The sequence below is a fragment of the Rhincodon typus genome, chromosome 15, assembly GCF_021869965.1.
Source record: "Rhincodon typus isolate 14 chromosome 15, sRhiTyp1.1, whole genome shotgun sequence".
Taxonomy (NCBI): Eukaryota; Metazoa; Chordata; class Chondrichthyes; order Orectolobiformes; family Rhincodontidae; genus Rhincodon; species Rhincodon typus.
The window spans coordinates 20,253,006-20,270,790 of NC_063346.1; the positions used below are offsets into that span (position 1 = coordinate 20,253,006).

General features: G+C 39.0%; 1 protein-coding gene across 1 annotated transcript in view; it reads right to left on the reverse strand.

The window, feature by feature from the left end:
• Positions 1-204: 204 nt before the first annotated feature.
• LOC109911124 (c-Maf inducing protein) overlaps positions 205-17,785 on the reverse strand; it is a 102,004-nt gene continuing 84,423 nt past the window's right edge. Inside the window, exons 16-21 of the mRNA XM_048605962.1 lie at positions 17,441-17,581; positions 15,659-15,706; positions 8,368-8,514; positions 5,585-5,690; positions 3,781-3,851; positions 205-1,767 (exon numbers count right to left, since the gene is read on the reverse strand). Coding sequence (XP_048461919.1) covers positions 1,714-1,767; positions 3,781-3,851; positions 5,585-5,690; positions 8,368-8,514; positions 15,659-15,706; positions 17,441-17,581 — 567 coding nt within the window. The 3' untranslated portion in view covers positions 205-1,713. The remainder of the gene's footprint in view (positions 1,768-3,780; positions 3,852-5,584; positions 5,691-8,367; positions 8,515-15,658; positions 15,707-17,440; positions 17,582-17,785) is intronic.

Genomic DNA, 17,785 nt, shown 5'->3' on the forward strand with positions numbered 1-17,785 from the left:
GTCATCTAGCTCATTGCTATTTGTGAAACCTTGCTATGTGCATATTGGTTCTGTGCTTACCTAAAAACAAAAATCAACATTGGAGCAATTAAGATTAAGACTTGTTGCAATAGGTAGTACATATCAGGGAGATCCATTGTCTTCTTTTACCATTCACCTAGCCTGGATTTATAAATGCTGATTAAACGAAACCGACTACACAAGTGAAAGATACTCACTTACTGTTTATTTGCCTGAAATTATTTCACATCTCTTTGTACAACAGCTACAGAACAGTAGTAAACCATCTGATAAAAGCAACAGTGCTGATGATAAACAATGGCTGCAATTTTTTTAAATTTTATTTTCCACATCTGCATCATCATGCAGTTTGAGACTCGATGCAGAACTCTGGCACACTAATCTGATTAAGACTTAACCAGTTCAAAACAAAAGGGAAAGTGAAAAAGCTACAAGGTATAAAACAAAGAAGCCTGGCCTCCATTCCTGGATAAGTTACATACAAAACAAAATGAAAGGTACATGTTACAATTTTTTTTTGTTATTTTTTTCTGAGATGCTGTAAATTTTGCAATGCAGCAACCATGCTAAAAATGACAGAGATAACTTTGCTCTATACAACAAAGGCTCATATGAAATAAAGGCAACAGAACAGAAAATAATCAAAGTGTTCCATTACCTTATGGAACACTCATAGTGGTTGCTATCACAAAGTAAGTCAAGCTTAAGGTTTTGACAAGAGGATTGCTGCTAGGACCATGCAAATCACACATGCATGTTGGAACTATGCACAAATTGGGTAAAGGGGGAGGAAAGCAAATTTAAATTAGGCAAAACATTTAAGAAAAAAAACAAAGAAGATATAAAGTGATGTTTCTTTTAAAACATTTGGACTCAGTTAACTTTGGTGGAACCTCACCACGACTTCAGAAAATGATTGGCAATTTGGTCTTTGTAAATAAAAGTTCACCTCTTAATTTCTTTCAAAGTTTCAGTCTCTTGGTCAGTGGTGAAGCAGAAAACCCAGCTGTTTTGTTGTTTTCTGAATCTTGTAAAAGTCGCAGTGATCCAACAGGACAGACAAAATAAGTTCATAAAGGCAACATAAAATCACTTAAAGGAGAGCTTCCAGGCTACTAGACAGCCAAAATAACTAGTTTATACAGTACTATATGCAAAAACAGGTAAAAGAATTACAATCCATAAATAAGAATCAGGTCCCAGACCTGCTATGTGAACAATTTTTAAATATGTGTGTGATTTAAAACTTATGTACAAAAAACAAAATCACTTTGCATGTCACTGCAAGGTTTTGGGATGGCAAAGGTAATGTATCCATCGAATAGTTGATATCTTCAGGCAGAGAACTTCCAAATCGGTTTGACGTTGGTCCATTCAAGTAGATGAAGTGAACAAGAGAAAAAGATATCTTTTTACACACAGCATGAACACAAAGGCAATTAATGAGCAGGAAGTTTCCTTTTGTAGCTGGATTGCTGCTACACACTTTTTTTTAATCATCTTCAGAAATCAAAAAGCATTAAGAATGAAGCAGGGTCCATAATGAGCCCAGCAGTGTACAGGCCTCTGGTGAAAGAACCCGAGCTGGCGATCTCAGCAATCCCTGGCCCAAGGTAAAAATGCTGGAAAAAAGTTTCTTTTTCTGATTCTTCTATAAAAGAATGATTTGTCACTGACCATCAAGCGAGGAATTCACCAGGCTTCCGTGTAGCGGACATCCACTTCTTTGAGGTTTGGCAGCTTTGCCTATTGGATATCGAAGTAACAATATAGTTAGTATTTGATCTGATGTTATGGAATACATTTCCCCAAACAGAAACAGGTGTCTGCATAATAGGGACTTGGTCATCATCAACTTGCTTTGCTATGGCATATTTCATTAAAAAAAAGTCCCAAAGTGTTTAATGGTGGCAAATAGTGCATAACTTCATGGGTAACACAGAAGTAGATATTAGAATTGGAATGCCAACCGAGATGAACTGAAACTGAATGGACTAAACACAAATACTGTGACTAGAACAGGTCAGAGGCTAGGAATCTTGCAGGGAATAACTCACTCCCTGACTCCTCAAAGCCTGTCCACCATCTACAAGGCACAAGTCAGGTGTGTGATGGAATACTTTGCACTTACCTGGATGGTGCAGTCCCCATAACACTCAAGAAGCTTAACACTATGCAAGACAAAGCAGCCCATTTAGTTGGCATCACATGCACAAACATTCTCTCCTTCCACCACTGACACTCGGGAGCAGCAGTGTGTACTGTACCTTAAAATCCAATGACCACAATCATCTAGAAGGGCAGTAGATACATGGAAGCACCACCACCTGCAAGTTGCCCTCCAGCCATTCAACATCCTGACTTGGAAATATATTGCTGTTCCTTCAGTGTCGCTGGGTCAAAATCCTGCAATACCCTCCCTAACAATATTGTGGTCCTACCTAAATTAAATGGACTGCAGTGATTCAAGAAGGCAGCTCATCACCACCTCCTTAAAGGCAAATAATGATAGACAACAAATACTGGCAATTAGTTTTTTAAAATTGTTGTTTTACTAATCCTAATGCAAATATTTTGTTTGTTATGCTAGCCTTGTGTAATGGAACACAGGAACAGGAGTTGGCCAGTCAGCCATCAATCCATTCACGATTGATCTGCATCTAAACTTTATCTACCTAGCTTGTTTCAACAACTCTCAACACCTTTGCCTAACAAAAAAAATCTCAGTTTCAGTTTGCGATTTGGTGACAGTGCCCAAGAAAGAATCCAAAGTCACAAGGTGAAAGATGACATCATCCATTTCTTAAAAAACATATAATCTATGATTTGGAGACCACTCGGCTCAGTTGTGCTCCTTGGTCGCTTGGGTCCAGATACTCCATCTTGATCACTGTGATAAGGTTTGAGATACTCTGAATGACTTATAGAGTCACAGAGTTGTACAGGATGGAAACAGACCCTTTGCTCCAACTTGTCCATGCTGATCAGATATCCTAAACTGATCTAGTCCCATTTGCCAGTATTTGGATCTTATCATTCTAAACACTTCCTACTCATAAATCCATCTAGATGCCTTTTAAAATGTTGCAATTGTACCAGCCTCTACCACTTCTTCAGGTAGCTCATTCCATACATGCACCACCCTCTGCATGAAAATGTTGCCCCTTAGGTCCGTTTTAAATCTTTCCCCTCTCACCTTAAACGTATGCCCTCTAATTTTGGGCTCCTGCACCCCGGGGAAAATACCTTGTCTATTTACTCTATCTATGCCCCTCATGATTTTATAAACTTCTATAAGGTCACCCCTCAGCCTTCGATGCTCCAGGGAAAATAGCCCCTGCCTATTCAGTTTCTCCCTATAGCTCAAAACCTCCAATCCTGGCAACATCCTTGCAAATCTTTTCTGAACCCTTTCAAGTTTAACAACATCTTTCCTATAGCAGGGAGACCAGAATTGAATGCAGTATTCTAAAAAGTGGCCTTAGACAGAACAAATTAAAGAGCCTGGATGTACAAAAGTAAGTCTAATTAGCAGCATGATTCTTTTAGGTGGCCTTTAACAGCAAATTATGGCCCATTGATATCACATTTCCCATCCTCTGGGCAATAAGTTTGATTTCTTCCCTGACACTCATTGAGATTTAGCTACCACTGCAGAGAAAGGTCCCAATTATAATCGTGTATATTCTGTTTCTCAGTTACTAGGGTTGTTATAATCATAAAGCAAGTCAAAGATGCTGCTTTGAACAGGACGTTTACCTTCAGATCTTCATATGTATCAGCTGACAATTTGGTGCTGTTCATATTCAAGCTGCACAGACTCCTCATGGCTAAAAGGTAAAATACACATATTTTCATTAGAACTTTTGACAACAGAACACAAATTTCAAGCTGCAGGCTCATTGATAGAGTTTACTTACATGTTTTCAAGGAGCCTTCCCATAGTGAAACCTCTTCCCAAACAAACAAAGCCATTGAAACCTTTTCCGCCGTCATCAATTTAAATTTAGTTTTACACATTGGATTCTCTTTCGTCTTTGTCTCGGACATTATTACTAAATCAGAGCAAAGGAGTTCCTGCTTGCTTTGTTGTAACCATGTTACGTCCTCCACAGAGGGACAAGGTTTGTCTCCGATCCCAAGTCAAATCTACTTTGAAAACAGACTCCGAAGAGTCTGAGAGAACAGCTGGGGGTAACTCAATCCATGGGAACTCACGGATGGGGTGGAGTGGGGTGCGGTGGGGTAGGTAATGCCATCTCAGGATGGTTCCTCCTCATTTCTGCTGCCAGGGAGCTCTCCCACGGGCAAATAAGATGGCTCTGTATGCTCCATGAAAGTGAGGAACTAATGGAGGTGGTTACAGTTTTGATTGGGGGAGGTTTGAGGGAAAAGGTTGCTGGGGTGGGGGGGTGCAGAAGGCTATTTCTAAGGACCCAATGGCTTTCTCATGTTTAAGAAAAATACATGCCTTCGGGGCTGCCTACAGGTGGAGCTTTTGAGGCTCCAGAGCTGCCTGGCCTTTGGCTGAACTATCAGCATCTCACCTGAGGATACCAAATAGGTCGCTGCCTCCAAGAAAATTGTGTCAGAGGGACACAATGGCAGCAGATATAGGCTTGAGATCTGGCATTTTGTCCTGATTCTGGCCTTCACAAGTCTGCAGAGGCTGTGTTAAAACCCATCTGTGTGCTTCTATGATTGAGACATCAGGCAGTAAGGGCCCAGCTTTCCAACAGCATGGTGCTGGGAATGATCCAGAGCAGTGTGAATGAAGAAAGCCAAAAATCAACCACAGCATATTATTTTCAATTATCAGTAGAGAGACAAGCCCTTGTTCCTCTCAAACCCCTTTCTTTGGGAGTAAACTATAAATTAGTTTGCCCATGCAAAATGGATCAAAATAGGGTCAACTCATTAAAATGAAAGAATAGGGATTGTTAGACAAAACAAAAAGGACTAAGATCAATTTAGTTCAGTTTTTAGCATCCTGTTTGATGCAATGATAATGGCATTGTCAATGGATCATGGCATCAATTGCACAAGAGAGGCAGATATGACATCAGGAAAATCCCAGTAATGGAAAACGTTTAAAAGCTAGAGATTGAAAGTCAACCTGGTCCTCCCAATCACGCCCTGCTTGTTTCAAATGGTAAATGTTTAATATGCACAATGAAGTCAAGGAGCCTGCAGCTACCAAGCAGAGGAATAGTGTGATGTTCTGCAATAGTTTTGTTATAGACGTTCAGACCCCACAGTATTAAACTGGTTCCTTTAGACTGAAAGGATGTTTGCTGCACTTTATGCAATTGATCACTGTTCAATCTCTTAACAAACATAACTTCCCAATTTTGATTTTTTTTAAACCTGGTACAATATTGACAGTGTTTCCAATGTCATGGATTGATGCAAACCACACTTTTTGCACCTTCATGTGGTGTTGCATGTTCATGTTGCTGGGGTACACCCTTTGCTCATATTTCAATTTGAAACGTGCCAATACAGCGGGTTAACAAACACTGGTTTTCCATTCCCATAAGGTTGAGAATTGTCCTACACTTACAGCTAAGTGCCAGGAGGCCTGCATCTGTGACGGGTGTCTCACAAAGGTTCAGAACTTGCAGTGACGTGAGGTGCTCTGAAAGAACTCGCAACCCTGCATCACCAAACTGTAAAGAAGACACAAGCTCAGTAAATAAAATCAGATTGTAACAGCCTGATCACATCGAATGTCACTAGATAAACTGCTGATTCAATTAACTTCTTCAGAATTTCCATTAACATAGATTTCTTCCTCTTCACAGTTACTTGAAGATTATACAGCCATTTTAAAATTGACTTTGTTCTAGTGATATTAAATTTCTTCTCCAACTTACTTCAAAAATGGGTCTGAGTTGTGGCATTGTCTCTGCCAGGCAGAACATATTAGGTGTGAGAAATATAATATGTCAAACAATTTACACATCATTCCCCATAAAAATATTTGTTTCCAACAGATTGAGAGGCAGACTGTCATGTTCTTACAGTGATAAAGAGAATTCGGTTTGCTACAGATCTTGAATTTTGGACGTTTCATCTTGATATCTGGGATTAGTATACCTTAGAGTCCCGGTTGGTGATTGGTATGCTTTTGTTCAATTTAAAAATGTAATGGCAGCTGGCACCTGAGCACTGTCTGGTACTGGACAATTTAATTGGTTTGGAGCTTTGGCAAACACAGTTTTAAAAATAATGGAGTGAGAATTCAACTAGCACAGGCTGTGAGCACATTTTACAAAACTGTTCATTCCCTTCCCATAACTTTCCACCCAGTGATTTTTAATGAACAGGAGGCTGCAGAGTGCATAGTTTTGCAATAAGCTTTCCTAGCATACGCTAAGAGTGCAGATGCGCAGTATTTAATGTTAAATTAACAAAACTTAATGCACTTCTGGTTTAAACTTAAAGCTTTGTTCACCTCCCTGATCATTTCCTACAGGCTGCAGCCATTCCTTTGAGATGAAAGTCATCACTGGTACGCTTGAACAAGATTGTTGTGATTCATTTAGATCATCTGTTCATAAGAAATCTTTTAAAAATGATAAGAAACCAGAGCCGCTTCCTTCACTTCAACATTTTCATCAGATGCCTCTTTTATCTCTGTTCACCAACTGTTCATAGTATTCACTTCATCCTTATACACGTTTGTATGGGATAAGGGTATCCATTACAAATTCATATTATGATGTAAGGCAGTGTAAACATCTTTCCTCATTCTTTACTTCAGTGGTAGATACGAAGGCTTGTCCATTGGCAAGGTGTTGGAAGATCACGGTCAGAGGTCACACGACACCAGGTTATAGTCTGACGAAGGAGCAGTGCTCCGAAAGCTATGGTTTCAAATAAACCTGTTGGGCTATAGCTTGGTGTCTTCTGACCTTGCCCAACCCAGTCCAACACCGGCGCCTTCACATCATTGGAAGATTACAGAACATAAAGGGCAGGATTAGGCAATTCAGTCCCTCCAGCCTGCTCCGCCTCTTAATACAATCATGACTAATCTGATTCATGGATTGATTGATTTATTGTTGTCACATGTACCGGGATACGGTGAAAATCGTTGTTTTGTGCACTATACAGGCAGATCATACCATACAAAGTGCAGCAGGGTAGCAGAACACAGTGCAGAATGCAGTGTTACAGCCGCAGAGAAGGTGCAGAGAGAGGGAGAGAGCGAGATCGGACTTAACATTTGAAAGGTCCATTCAAGAGTCTGATAACAGCAGAGAACAAGCTATTCTTGACTCTATTTGTATGTTTAATCAAACGTTTCTATTTTCTGCCTGACGGGAGAGGATGGAAGACAGCATAAACGGCATGGGAGGTGCCTTTAATTACAATCTCATCTGGGTCTCAACTTTGCTTTCCCATCCACTTCTCATAACCTGTTACCAATCAAAAATCTGTCTAACTTCATCTTAAATTCAGTGTCACAGCATCGACTGCACTCTGGGGTAGAACAGGTTGACTGAACAAGTGGTAAAGTGGTCCTGGGCATTTTGAATAAAGGCATAACAGTACAAAACCCAGGAAGTTATTCAAAAATCGACATAAAACAGTAGTTGAGCCCCAGCTGGAATAGTGGATGCAATTTCATGCAGAATGGATGCCCCCGCACCCCCACCCCACCACCACCCCAACCAGCTTAAATGACTCCGTTCGGCTTGGAAGCTCCCAACTGAACTAATGGAAGTTGGGCGGTAATTGACTCAGGGTATAACTTCTGCCCACTTTGTGAGGAAGCCTTTCATCGGAGAGCTGCCAGCCAATCAAAATCTAGCAGGTCTGCAGTCCCAGCAGTGCCATCAGAAGTTGTAGCCAATGCTAGGAGAGCAACCAGTCTCCAATGTTAATTATTTCTCGAGCCAGATACTCAGAGGGATGTGGGGTTCTCTGTAGGGTCAGTCCAGGAGGGTCTTGTTTGGAGATGGGTGGGGTGGGATTTGGGATCAACATGCAAGGAGAGACACAGAGAGAGACACAGAGAGAGAGAGCCTCCAGATGGAGGTACCTTCCCTCTCTCCCTGCCTTGGTAAATTTTTTAAATAAACTATAACCTTAGCAGCTGGGGCAAAAAATTATGGAGGAGGAGCCCCTCAGCAGGGCATTCTGTGGCTGCAGTTGAGCCAGGCTGGCCTCAAAGTCTATCTCGAGCTTCAGTTAATGCTGAACTTCAAAAGTAGAGACAAAAAGCAAGTTACAAACTTGCTATATTACCGATGCATCATACAGTGAGGAATGATTAATGAAACATTTGATTCTTCATAACAGAAGCCAGAGTAAATCTGAGAAACACAAGGTCCTCACCTGGGTAGACCACAGGTTTAGCTGTTTAAGAGATGGCAGTTTGATTAGTTGTTCTGCACAGGCACTGGTTACATTGGTGAAGGCCAGGCTTAGATTTTCCAGATTTCCAAAAGATCCTGAGCTGAGAAGTCTGGCTAGGTCTGCATCCTGAAAAAAAAACAAAATCAGAGAGAAATATATAAATGCATGGCTATTACACTAAGTAAAAGTTCACCTCTGCATATATTTTGTGTCATGCCCAACTAGATTTTAAGTTACACTGAGTGAAATTAATCTGGGTTTTTGTTTGTGTCCAAGTTGAAACAAGTTGCTCAGCGACTGGCTTCTGCAAATTTTCACAAATCAGGGACAGAAGAGCCTTGTAAAGCAGGGTTAAACTGTGCAGCAGTTTATTCTGAGACTGAAGTCACATTTGTTAATGAGTGTTATGTTTTCAGTGCTTCTATTGGTATTTTAGGACTGGAAATAACTCCAATCTATAGATGGATGAATGACTATCAATGACAAATAATGATTCGAATTAGTGTCCAAGTTCATCTTTTTCTAGAAGAACTGTCATGCAAGATTTACACAAAGGTGCTCTGGAAATGTGTATAAAGTAAGACAGAAATGAAGAGACTTGTACCTATTTACCAGCTTTCACCACATCATGGCATCCTAATTATAGCCAATCAAAGATATTTTCTTTTGAAGTGTAGTCACACCTAAAAGTAAATGTAGCAGCCAATGTGGAAATAACAAGGTCGCATAAAAAGCCATGAGAAAAATCATCCAGATTATTTGCTTTAGTGGGATTGTTTAAGAGGTAAGTACTGGTCAGAACACCAAAAGAATGTCCTTGCTGCTTTAGGAATAGTGCCACAGGGTGTTTTGCGTCCACCTGTAAGAGTAAGGGAACCTTGGCTTTGAGTGTCATCTGGAAGATGGGGCTCATTCCTAAAACCTGACATAAAGACAAGAGCTCTACCAAAGTTGACACCTAGAATGGCTATTACAGTAAGTAAAAGTTCACCTCTGCATATATTTTGTGTCGTGCCTAACTAGATTTTAAAACACACGCTGAGTGAAATTAATCTGAGTTTTTGTTTTGAATACCTCCTTTCACATACCTATGGTTATAGTCAGACAGTATTTGTAGAATCAATTCCAACCCCACAGTGCCTGACTTATACTCTTAGGTGAGAAGCAAGCTTTGCATTTTTGCAATTTTTCAACTTCCATCATCTTATTTTCATACCTGGACTAAACCAGTTTAAAAAGAAACAAACAATCCTACAATGGCAGCAGAAATTACCTGACCACAGCCTCCGGCATGTTCAGTAAACCAATGTTGAACAAATGGAATCATCTGAACTGAAATCATTTATGTAAGGCACTGAAACCAGCTATTGCAGTTAGGCTTGAAGAAACCTGTATCTCCTGTTTTAATTAATACTTGTATGAGAAATTGCACACTTCAGACATGAAAACGTTGTCTGCAACTATCCTACTTGGAAAGGCAATCGAGCTAGACTCAGGAATACATCAATGAATGATATTTCAGTAACTACTTGGCAAAGCAGCAGACAGAAAGAAAGAAAATGGACGGGTAATAGCAGCGGCTAGAAAATTTTCTCCCTTCCTGTTTCCTTCTCATCTTCTCAAAAGTCAGCACCAGTAATAGAACAAGTCAGAGAAACATCCACGCACTGAGAACAAAAAAGGTTCTATAAATTTCACTACTGCTGAGGATATAAGACATCAACTAAACAGCCACAGTCTCAGGTTCCACCACAATAATTCAAGGAGTCTAAGAACTGTTTAAACTGCATTTTTTTTGTCTTCCTATTGTACTAGCTACTCTCTTCGTTTTAAACTTTATACATACATTTGGCATCACATTTTATTAGTTTTCTCAAGGTTAATAATTAATAAAATTCCTGTCTTTTACTCAAGAAAACCCTGCAATTGGCTTCTTAGATTCAATTGGTACTAGGTTTTAATGAAGTGTGATAATAGGTATGTGGTAAAAAGAATTAAAAACCTTTGTTATGGCTGACCAAGGAGGTTAAAAAGAAAGAAGTCAATTCACTCTTCTGTAACTGGTGATTCCAATACTAATTCTTTTGCACATGTATGCAACTACACTCCTTTCTGAGAAACATTGACCACATTGTGAGCAAAATATATGTTCAAGCGCTCAGTTCCTACTAAATACTGGTGTAAATGACTCATGGGAACACACATTTTTAAAAATTCTATATTTCTTCCTTTTTGCAACAAAATGAGTCGACCTTTCCATTAGCATTGTCTGTAATATCATCCCACTCTGCTCTTGCTTCATCTAAGTGACTAGAAACCTTCAATCATACTTTTATTAGTTTTAAACTTGACCACACCAACATAATCCTTGCCACTTTACCAAGTTCCACTCTATCCAAATCTAACATATTTCACACCAAGTCCTGTTCAACCATCACCCCTGTGCTTGCTCACATCGGTTTCTGGTTTAGCATTGTAATGTCCACTCTAAAATCCTGAGTTTTGTTTTCAAATTAACCATGACTTGGCCCCTCCCTATCTTCATAATCTCTTCCTAACCCTCAATGCTTTGAGATAGTTCATTCTGGCTTCTTGAGCATCCCTGATTTTAATTAATCCACCATTGGTGGTGGTAACTTCAGCAGACAAGGCTCTAACTCTTTGGAACTTTGTAGCTAAATCTTTCAGCCTCTTTTCTCTCCTTTAAAGACTCCTTAATACCGATCTCTGAGCTCTCACATGTTTAGTCATCTGTCTTGCTAGCTCTCTATTTGGGTTGGTGTGAAATTTTGTCACAATATTCTTATGAAGCATCTCAGGGCATTTCACTATGTCAAAGGTGTTTCAGTAAATACAAGTTGCTGTTACTGTAAAACTTCCTCGAAATTCGCAAATCGAGATTGAAAGAGCTGGAGACCTCAGCAGGTATGGTAACAGAAAGGGAATCGAAGGTGGAAATTATGAAAGTACTTGTAAATCCATCCCTTGTGTTGCCCCTCCCAATCTCTATAATCTCTTCTTGAGATACTGGTGTTCTTTACAATGATGTAGAATTGAAAACAAAGGAACATATTCTTTGCAGATTCTTTAAAATTGAAATGACAGGTGTTTTGAGACAATTTACAGACTCTTGTTTTTTTGATTTCTCTTATCAGTAACTAGGTTGCAACAAGTTGATACAAGATAGCTTCAATCTGGGGGATATTTGGTCCTACTGGGCTACAACTAAATGCAAACAACATCTTATTGTTCCACACTGAATTCTACTGGGCATGTGAATGTTCATGTGTTTAGCTGGAGCAAAACCTCAAAAATCCTTGTTAGATTTAGGGAGACAATGGGTATTAAATCCTCAAAAACTGCAGTTCATCTTGAATTTATCTTTAAAGAGAAGGTCTAGATTGAATGTGCTGGAGCTCGAATAGAGGATCAAAAGACAATACTACCACGTAGTCTACAGAAGGAATTATTGCTATCAGATGACATTGTGTGCTGTTTCAGTGGTTGCTAACCACATCAACAGCTTGCAGAGCTGGACCCAAGAACATAAACTATGAATTACTTTTAATCGATACACCGTACGCATGTTATTCTGACAGGATGGATCTGTACTTGCCCATGAACACATTTGCCAAGTTTTAAACTAGCCAGACATAAATTGTTAAAAAATTGTAATAAATAAATAAAATTACAGACATCATCCTTCTCTAGAAAACTGTCCTGTTGAATTATTAATTTAAAAAAATGCTTGTGTGGCACTGAACATCTTAACTTGGAAGATTGCAGATCTAATGTGTGGATTAAGTCTGTGCTGATTTAAATCAGAGATGTAGCAAAAGTAGGGTCTCTGTGACTGGACACTAAGTACAATCAAAGTGTCCCCATTGCTCTTGGATTTCTCAGCAGCTAATTTATAACGCAACCATTGCTGGGAGGGAACAACCAGTTGGATGTTTGGCTTCTGATTGCTCCCCACTTCTAATGAGTGAACATCAAGTGAGGAATGGAATCAGGCTTAGCTGCAATTATTACCACAGTCAAACAACATGTCAATAATCACTGTCGACACTCACATAGGAAAATTGACCATTTGAGGTAAATTACTAAATGAGGTATCCAGCACATATTCTACCTTCAGGAAAGGAGTGGGGACAAAAAAGCTTTCCTTATTTTTCATTCCTCAAATCTCTTCAGTTTGCCTGACACTGTCAGCTGATAAGTCAGCTGTTTTTATAACTTCCTGTACTGATAACGGCTGCAAGCTCATTGGTTGGACAGTTCATTACTGTGTGTATATGTTCAAATCTCCATGACTGAAATGATTCAGTACATAAATCAACGCCATTTTTGGCATTTAAAGAATGTGCAGACGTATACATCATTTACAGGAAGTCTATAATTCTCATATCTGTGGTGCAGATTACATTTAATGTCACTTTCTATGTGTATTTTATTCCCCAATTTGTCCCTCTTTGCCTACTCAATTGATCGTTCTCATTTATTGTGTGACTAGCAGCACAAACACACAAATGCTTTTTACATGGCAGTCATTGTAGGAACCAGTCATGCCTTGTGCATTTTTAGAATGAATGACCTTTAGAAGGTCAGGAGGACTTATATCTTCTTGCACATCTTTCCTCAATGTCAGCATGATCTGTCTGACAGCATAGTATTTATTTGTTAGTGTCAACTCTGCTGTGATAAAATAAAGTCAGCCATGGCTACAGCTTTCTTACAGTATATTGCAGTCACTTCAAAATGTGAAAAAACATGCAGTATGAAATCAAAAGGGAAACTGTTGTGGTTATCTCATGTTTCTGAGTATCTAAAGTTTCACAAAGTACAGCTGATTCAAATTAAATCAAAATCTTTTCAAAAATCCTATTTTTGTTAATTTTAACAGAAAAGCAAGCATGAGTAATATATGGTCATTGCTTGTGCGTAAATGTTTAATGCTGCTCTATATTTCAAACTCTTTCAAAATTGCGATAACAAATATTGCCAAAAAACAAGGGGGGTAAAGTCAATTGTTGATTACATCCATTAACTCCAGGTTACAGCTAGGATTAGAGATCATAGTCAGTTTGTATTTCCAAAGACCATCATTTATTTGTTACTTCAAGTAATAAGTTTCTCTGCAGTTGCACACTTAAAAATCCCCTTCCCCATCTCAAATCCTTTGTAATTTTGAACTTTTTTTGAAATAGCCTCAGTTCAATCTTGTCACTTCCTCTCATCAGATTTCCTACTGTGTTATATCCATGAATTTAGATGTTACAATTCAAAGCCAGGAAATGACTGAAGTGTGGTCTCAATATATTTACAAACTTCTTATTTTCACAGACATGCATTTCCATCATCTATCCAACAACCACACTTTTGATCTGATCATGGATAATGTTTCTACTTAGTTTTGTACTAGGGACCGTTCTCATTTGAAAAGAACCAGTACAGTACCTCTGATAATACCCACCATCTGAATATAATTAAACATCCACTTGATATGCAATTAACATGCCCCTTCAAGTTTGTAATGCATGCCAGCATTTATAAAACACTTCCATTCACTTTTTAATCAATTTTTCATCTCCTTTAGAGTTTTATGTATCTTTAGAACATTTTTTTGCATCCCTAACTTAAATTTCATATTCTGAACAGAATAACGAAATTAGAACAGTTTAACTAGAAACTGAGGAAACTTAACAAAAGAAATCAGAAGCTGATGCAAGTCACAGAAATGTACATCTCTATGTAGATAATTTATGGATTTTATTTTTCTCAGGAACTAAAGTTGCTAATGTTAAGAATAAAGTTTGAAATATACAAGGCATACAAAATTACCTATCTCCCAACAGGCTTATAATTACCGAAGCAACTATCTTTATGTTCTAATATACCATGATTGACTCATTTCTCCAGGAAACCTTTAGCCTCTGAGAAGCTTGCATAATCTGCCTCAGAAATCCATGACTATCAGCTGATAAAAGGTAGCAACACTTGTGTCTGCAATTCCTAAGATGCCACAATCTCAGCTTGTGCAATGTTGAGTATGTCTCAGCATGCATCAATCTGAATCCACGTGCAACAACGTGAAAGGTCTCTCTCCTTAGGCCATCCCAATCATTATACATTTGTTTTCCTGTCAGATTGGGAAATAAACTACAGCACAAGGCTTCAAGTTCTTTTTCGCAGAAAAAACAATTTCAAATCAGTTGGCTTTGTTCAAACAGACTGACAGAGAGATAAACAAAAACGATAGGTAACGGAGGATGACTGCAGCAGTCATCTCAATGGGAAATAAAATACGTCAGGGGCCTGATGACTCAATGTGCAATTATATTGCAGTGCTGAGTCACAGAGACCAAGAAGGTCCTATACTAGTCTCTGAACGACGTTGAATTAGTCAACCTCAGTGAGCAAAGAGGATTCTACATTATGCCTCATTATCTCCAAACAGGATAGGAACATTAGTCAGGAGGTTCCCAAACTACTGCACAGTAGAATGAAATCATTGGATGTTAGAAGAACGCAGCTGGCTGGTACTTATTTTTACATGAGCAATCCATGGTATTGCCAGTCTGCTCCACATATTTAAATTTCCTTCGAAAGAGTTTATGTTTTCTGCTTTAACAGCGTGTTCTGAGAATTTCACAAAGAAACCACTGTCTTCTCTTTGAGCACACAGACAGAATGGATCATCCAACTCATTTAAAAAAATCATGAGACAGCATAGGTAAGGTGAATAGCAAAGGGTTAAGAACTTTAAAACTAGAGGGCATAATTTTAAGGTGAAAAAGATTTAAAAGGGACCCAAGTGGCAATTTTTTCACACACAGGGTGATTCATATGTGGAATGAGCTGCCAGAGGAAGTGGTAGATGCAGGTACAGTTCTAACATTTCCAATTATTGGGAAGGTTTAGAGGGATATGGGCAGTCAAATGGGATTAGTTTAGTTTGGGAAACTTGGTCGGCACAGACGAATTAGACTGAAGGATCTGTTTCTGTGCTGTATGACTCTATGACCTGTTTTACTCCCTGCCCAATTTTAATTTTCCACGCTGGCAGATCTGATCCTGCTAATTTCCTGCTGGGTGGGTTACGTCAAAAAGCTTCCCTAAGTGACTGATTCCTTATGATTGCGGAACTGAGAGAGCAAATTGAAGTCAACACTAACCTAGAAATGACTAAAGCAGAAAAGGGAAGACTTATTAGTCATAGCATGATGGCACTGGGGTAAAAATAGTCATTATGGAAAAAATCGCAACTTACTGTGGATTTGGATGGCAGTGTTAGTCGTGTGGGTCCACCCTTCCTTTGCTGCAATGAAGAAAAATAATTTCACATGAATGAAGAGATATTTCATTCAGACATGACTGAAACACTTTGAACACTAAGGAGGTGGCAACGAAGGTGGCGGATGGGTAAATAAATGGGCAAAAAAGAAACAAAACGGCATATGCTGGAAATCAGAAACAAAACAGAAATTGCTGGAAAAACTCAACAGGTCTAGCAGCATCTGTGGAGAGAAAGCAGAGTTAAATGCTTTGGGTCCAGTGTCCATTCCTCAGAATGAGCCAGCTCCATGAGGCTGTGAGCCTTTGGGTGGCAATCTCACGTTGAGCCGGACTTTAGTGGCGAGGATCCTGGTCAAGAAGCTCATTAGTTAACACCTAGGTACTTAATTGGTGCTTGATCTGGAGACCTCTCACTGGTGGGGGCAGGGAGGTAGTCACCCCTGAAGTCACTTGACCCAACATTTAGTGCACAGAGCACTAAAACCAAGCTCGGAAGTATTTTGTACACTCTGTTCTTAAGGAAGCGTCTCATTATTTGCACCATATAACTTGAGTGATGACTTGAGAGACTGGGAAAGTGTACTTATAGCTGGCATTAATTAAGGTCATGTTAAATAGTTGCTGAGGAGGTCCTGTGGCACAATGGATATGTTATCTTCTATATAAATTTTAACTAGCTTTAGTTTCTCAAGTCCTACTTCTGGAGTTCAAACTGCTTTCTTACAAACTCTTTATTTACAGCATAATAAATACACATATTCTCTAAGACTCTGGTAAAACTTCTGACTCTTTTCAGGCCTGAACTTGATCACATGACACTGACACCATTATTATACATTCTGATGTCTTATTATCCTTTGTAGGTATTGTCTCTATCTTAGAGTCAGAACCTCTGGGTTTGGAATCCCATGCTAGGACTTATTGGCCAAGAAAGGCATGATCATAACGCTAAAGAGATTAAGCATCAATTTGCAAGTCCTTCTAACACAGACCAAAAGCAGGAGGCCAGCCATGTGTTGTGCACTTAAAGCCTCTACCATCGTTATCCCCAACTTCAGACAATAACATGCCTGTAAAAATGTACATTGACACAGCCACTTGGACCATCAAACAATTATTTGGCAAAAAAAAAAGCTCTTATCTGTGATATTGCTCATCTCAATAAAGAATGACATTTTAACACTGGACATTCAACATCAGTTATTATTAATGTCAGAAATAGAATAACGCTTCTTCTGCCTTGCCCGAAAATCTAAGATTAAATCCAAAGCAACATTTCCATTTGCCTCATCAGTCAGATTTGTAGACCTTTCAGTCATTGTTAAATATTGAATTATGGCTGGTAGAACTCCTCAGGTTGTCGGAGGGAACTACATATTTCTGAAGGAGAGGGAAACAAGTTAAGAAAATTTTAAATAAAAACCAAAAGAACTGCAGATGCTGTAAACCAGAAACAAAAACAGAAATTGCTGGACAAGCTCAACAGGTCTAGCAGCATTTGTGGAGAGAATTCAGAGTTAATGTTTTGGATTCTGAGGGACACTCAACCCAAAATGTTAAATCTGATTTCTCTCCGCAGATGCTGCCAGACCTACTGAGCTCTTCCAAGAAAATTTTAAACACTTCCCAGCTTCAAACATTACTGAGTAGTTTTGGAAACACATAGCCTGATAACTCAGGTTGAGATTTGATCACAAGGACATTAGAAACAGAGAATACTCAGTAAGAGTGAAATTAACTTTGAAATGAAACATACCAGCTCCTTTAGTTCCCTTTGTCTGTCACAGAGCTGTTCATACATTTTCTTTCCAACATCTGTGCTTTCCAACGTGGAGATAATTTGAAGTTGTGTGTCATTGTTGTCGATAATGTTATACTCGAGCATCAAACACAGGATCTAGTGTTTACAGAAATTGAAGAGTATTTTGTCAATTTAAATGTTACACCAAAAAGTGACATCCCATTCCACTCCCCCTTTCCCTCTCCTCCCCCATCTCCTTCCTCCCCCAAACCAAATGTGTTAGTGGCTCCATAGTTCCTTTGTGGAACAAGGAAGAACACTCCTGCTCCTCCCAACTTTGGAAAAAGACAATGTTTCATT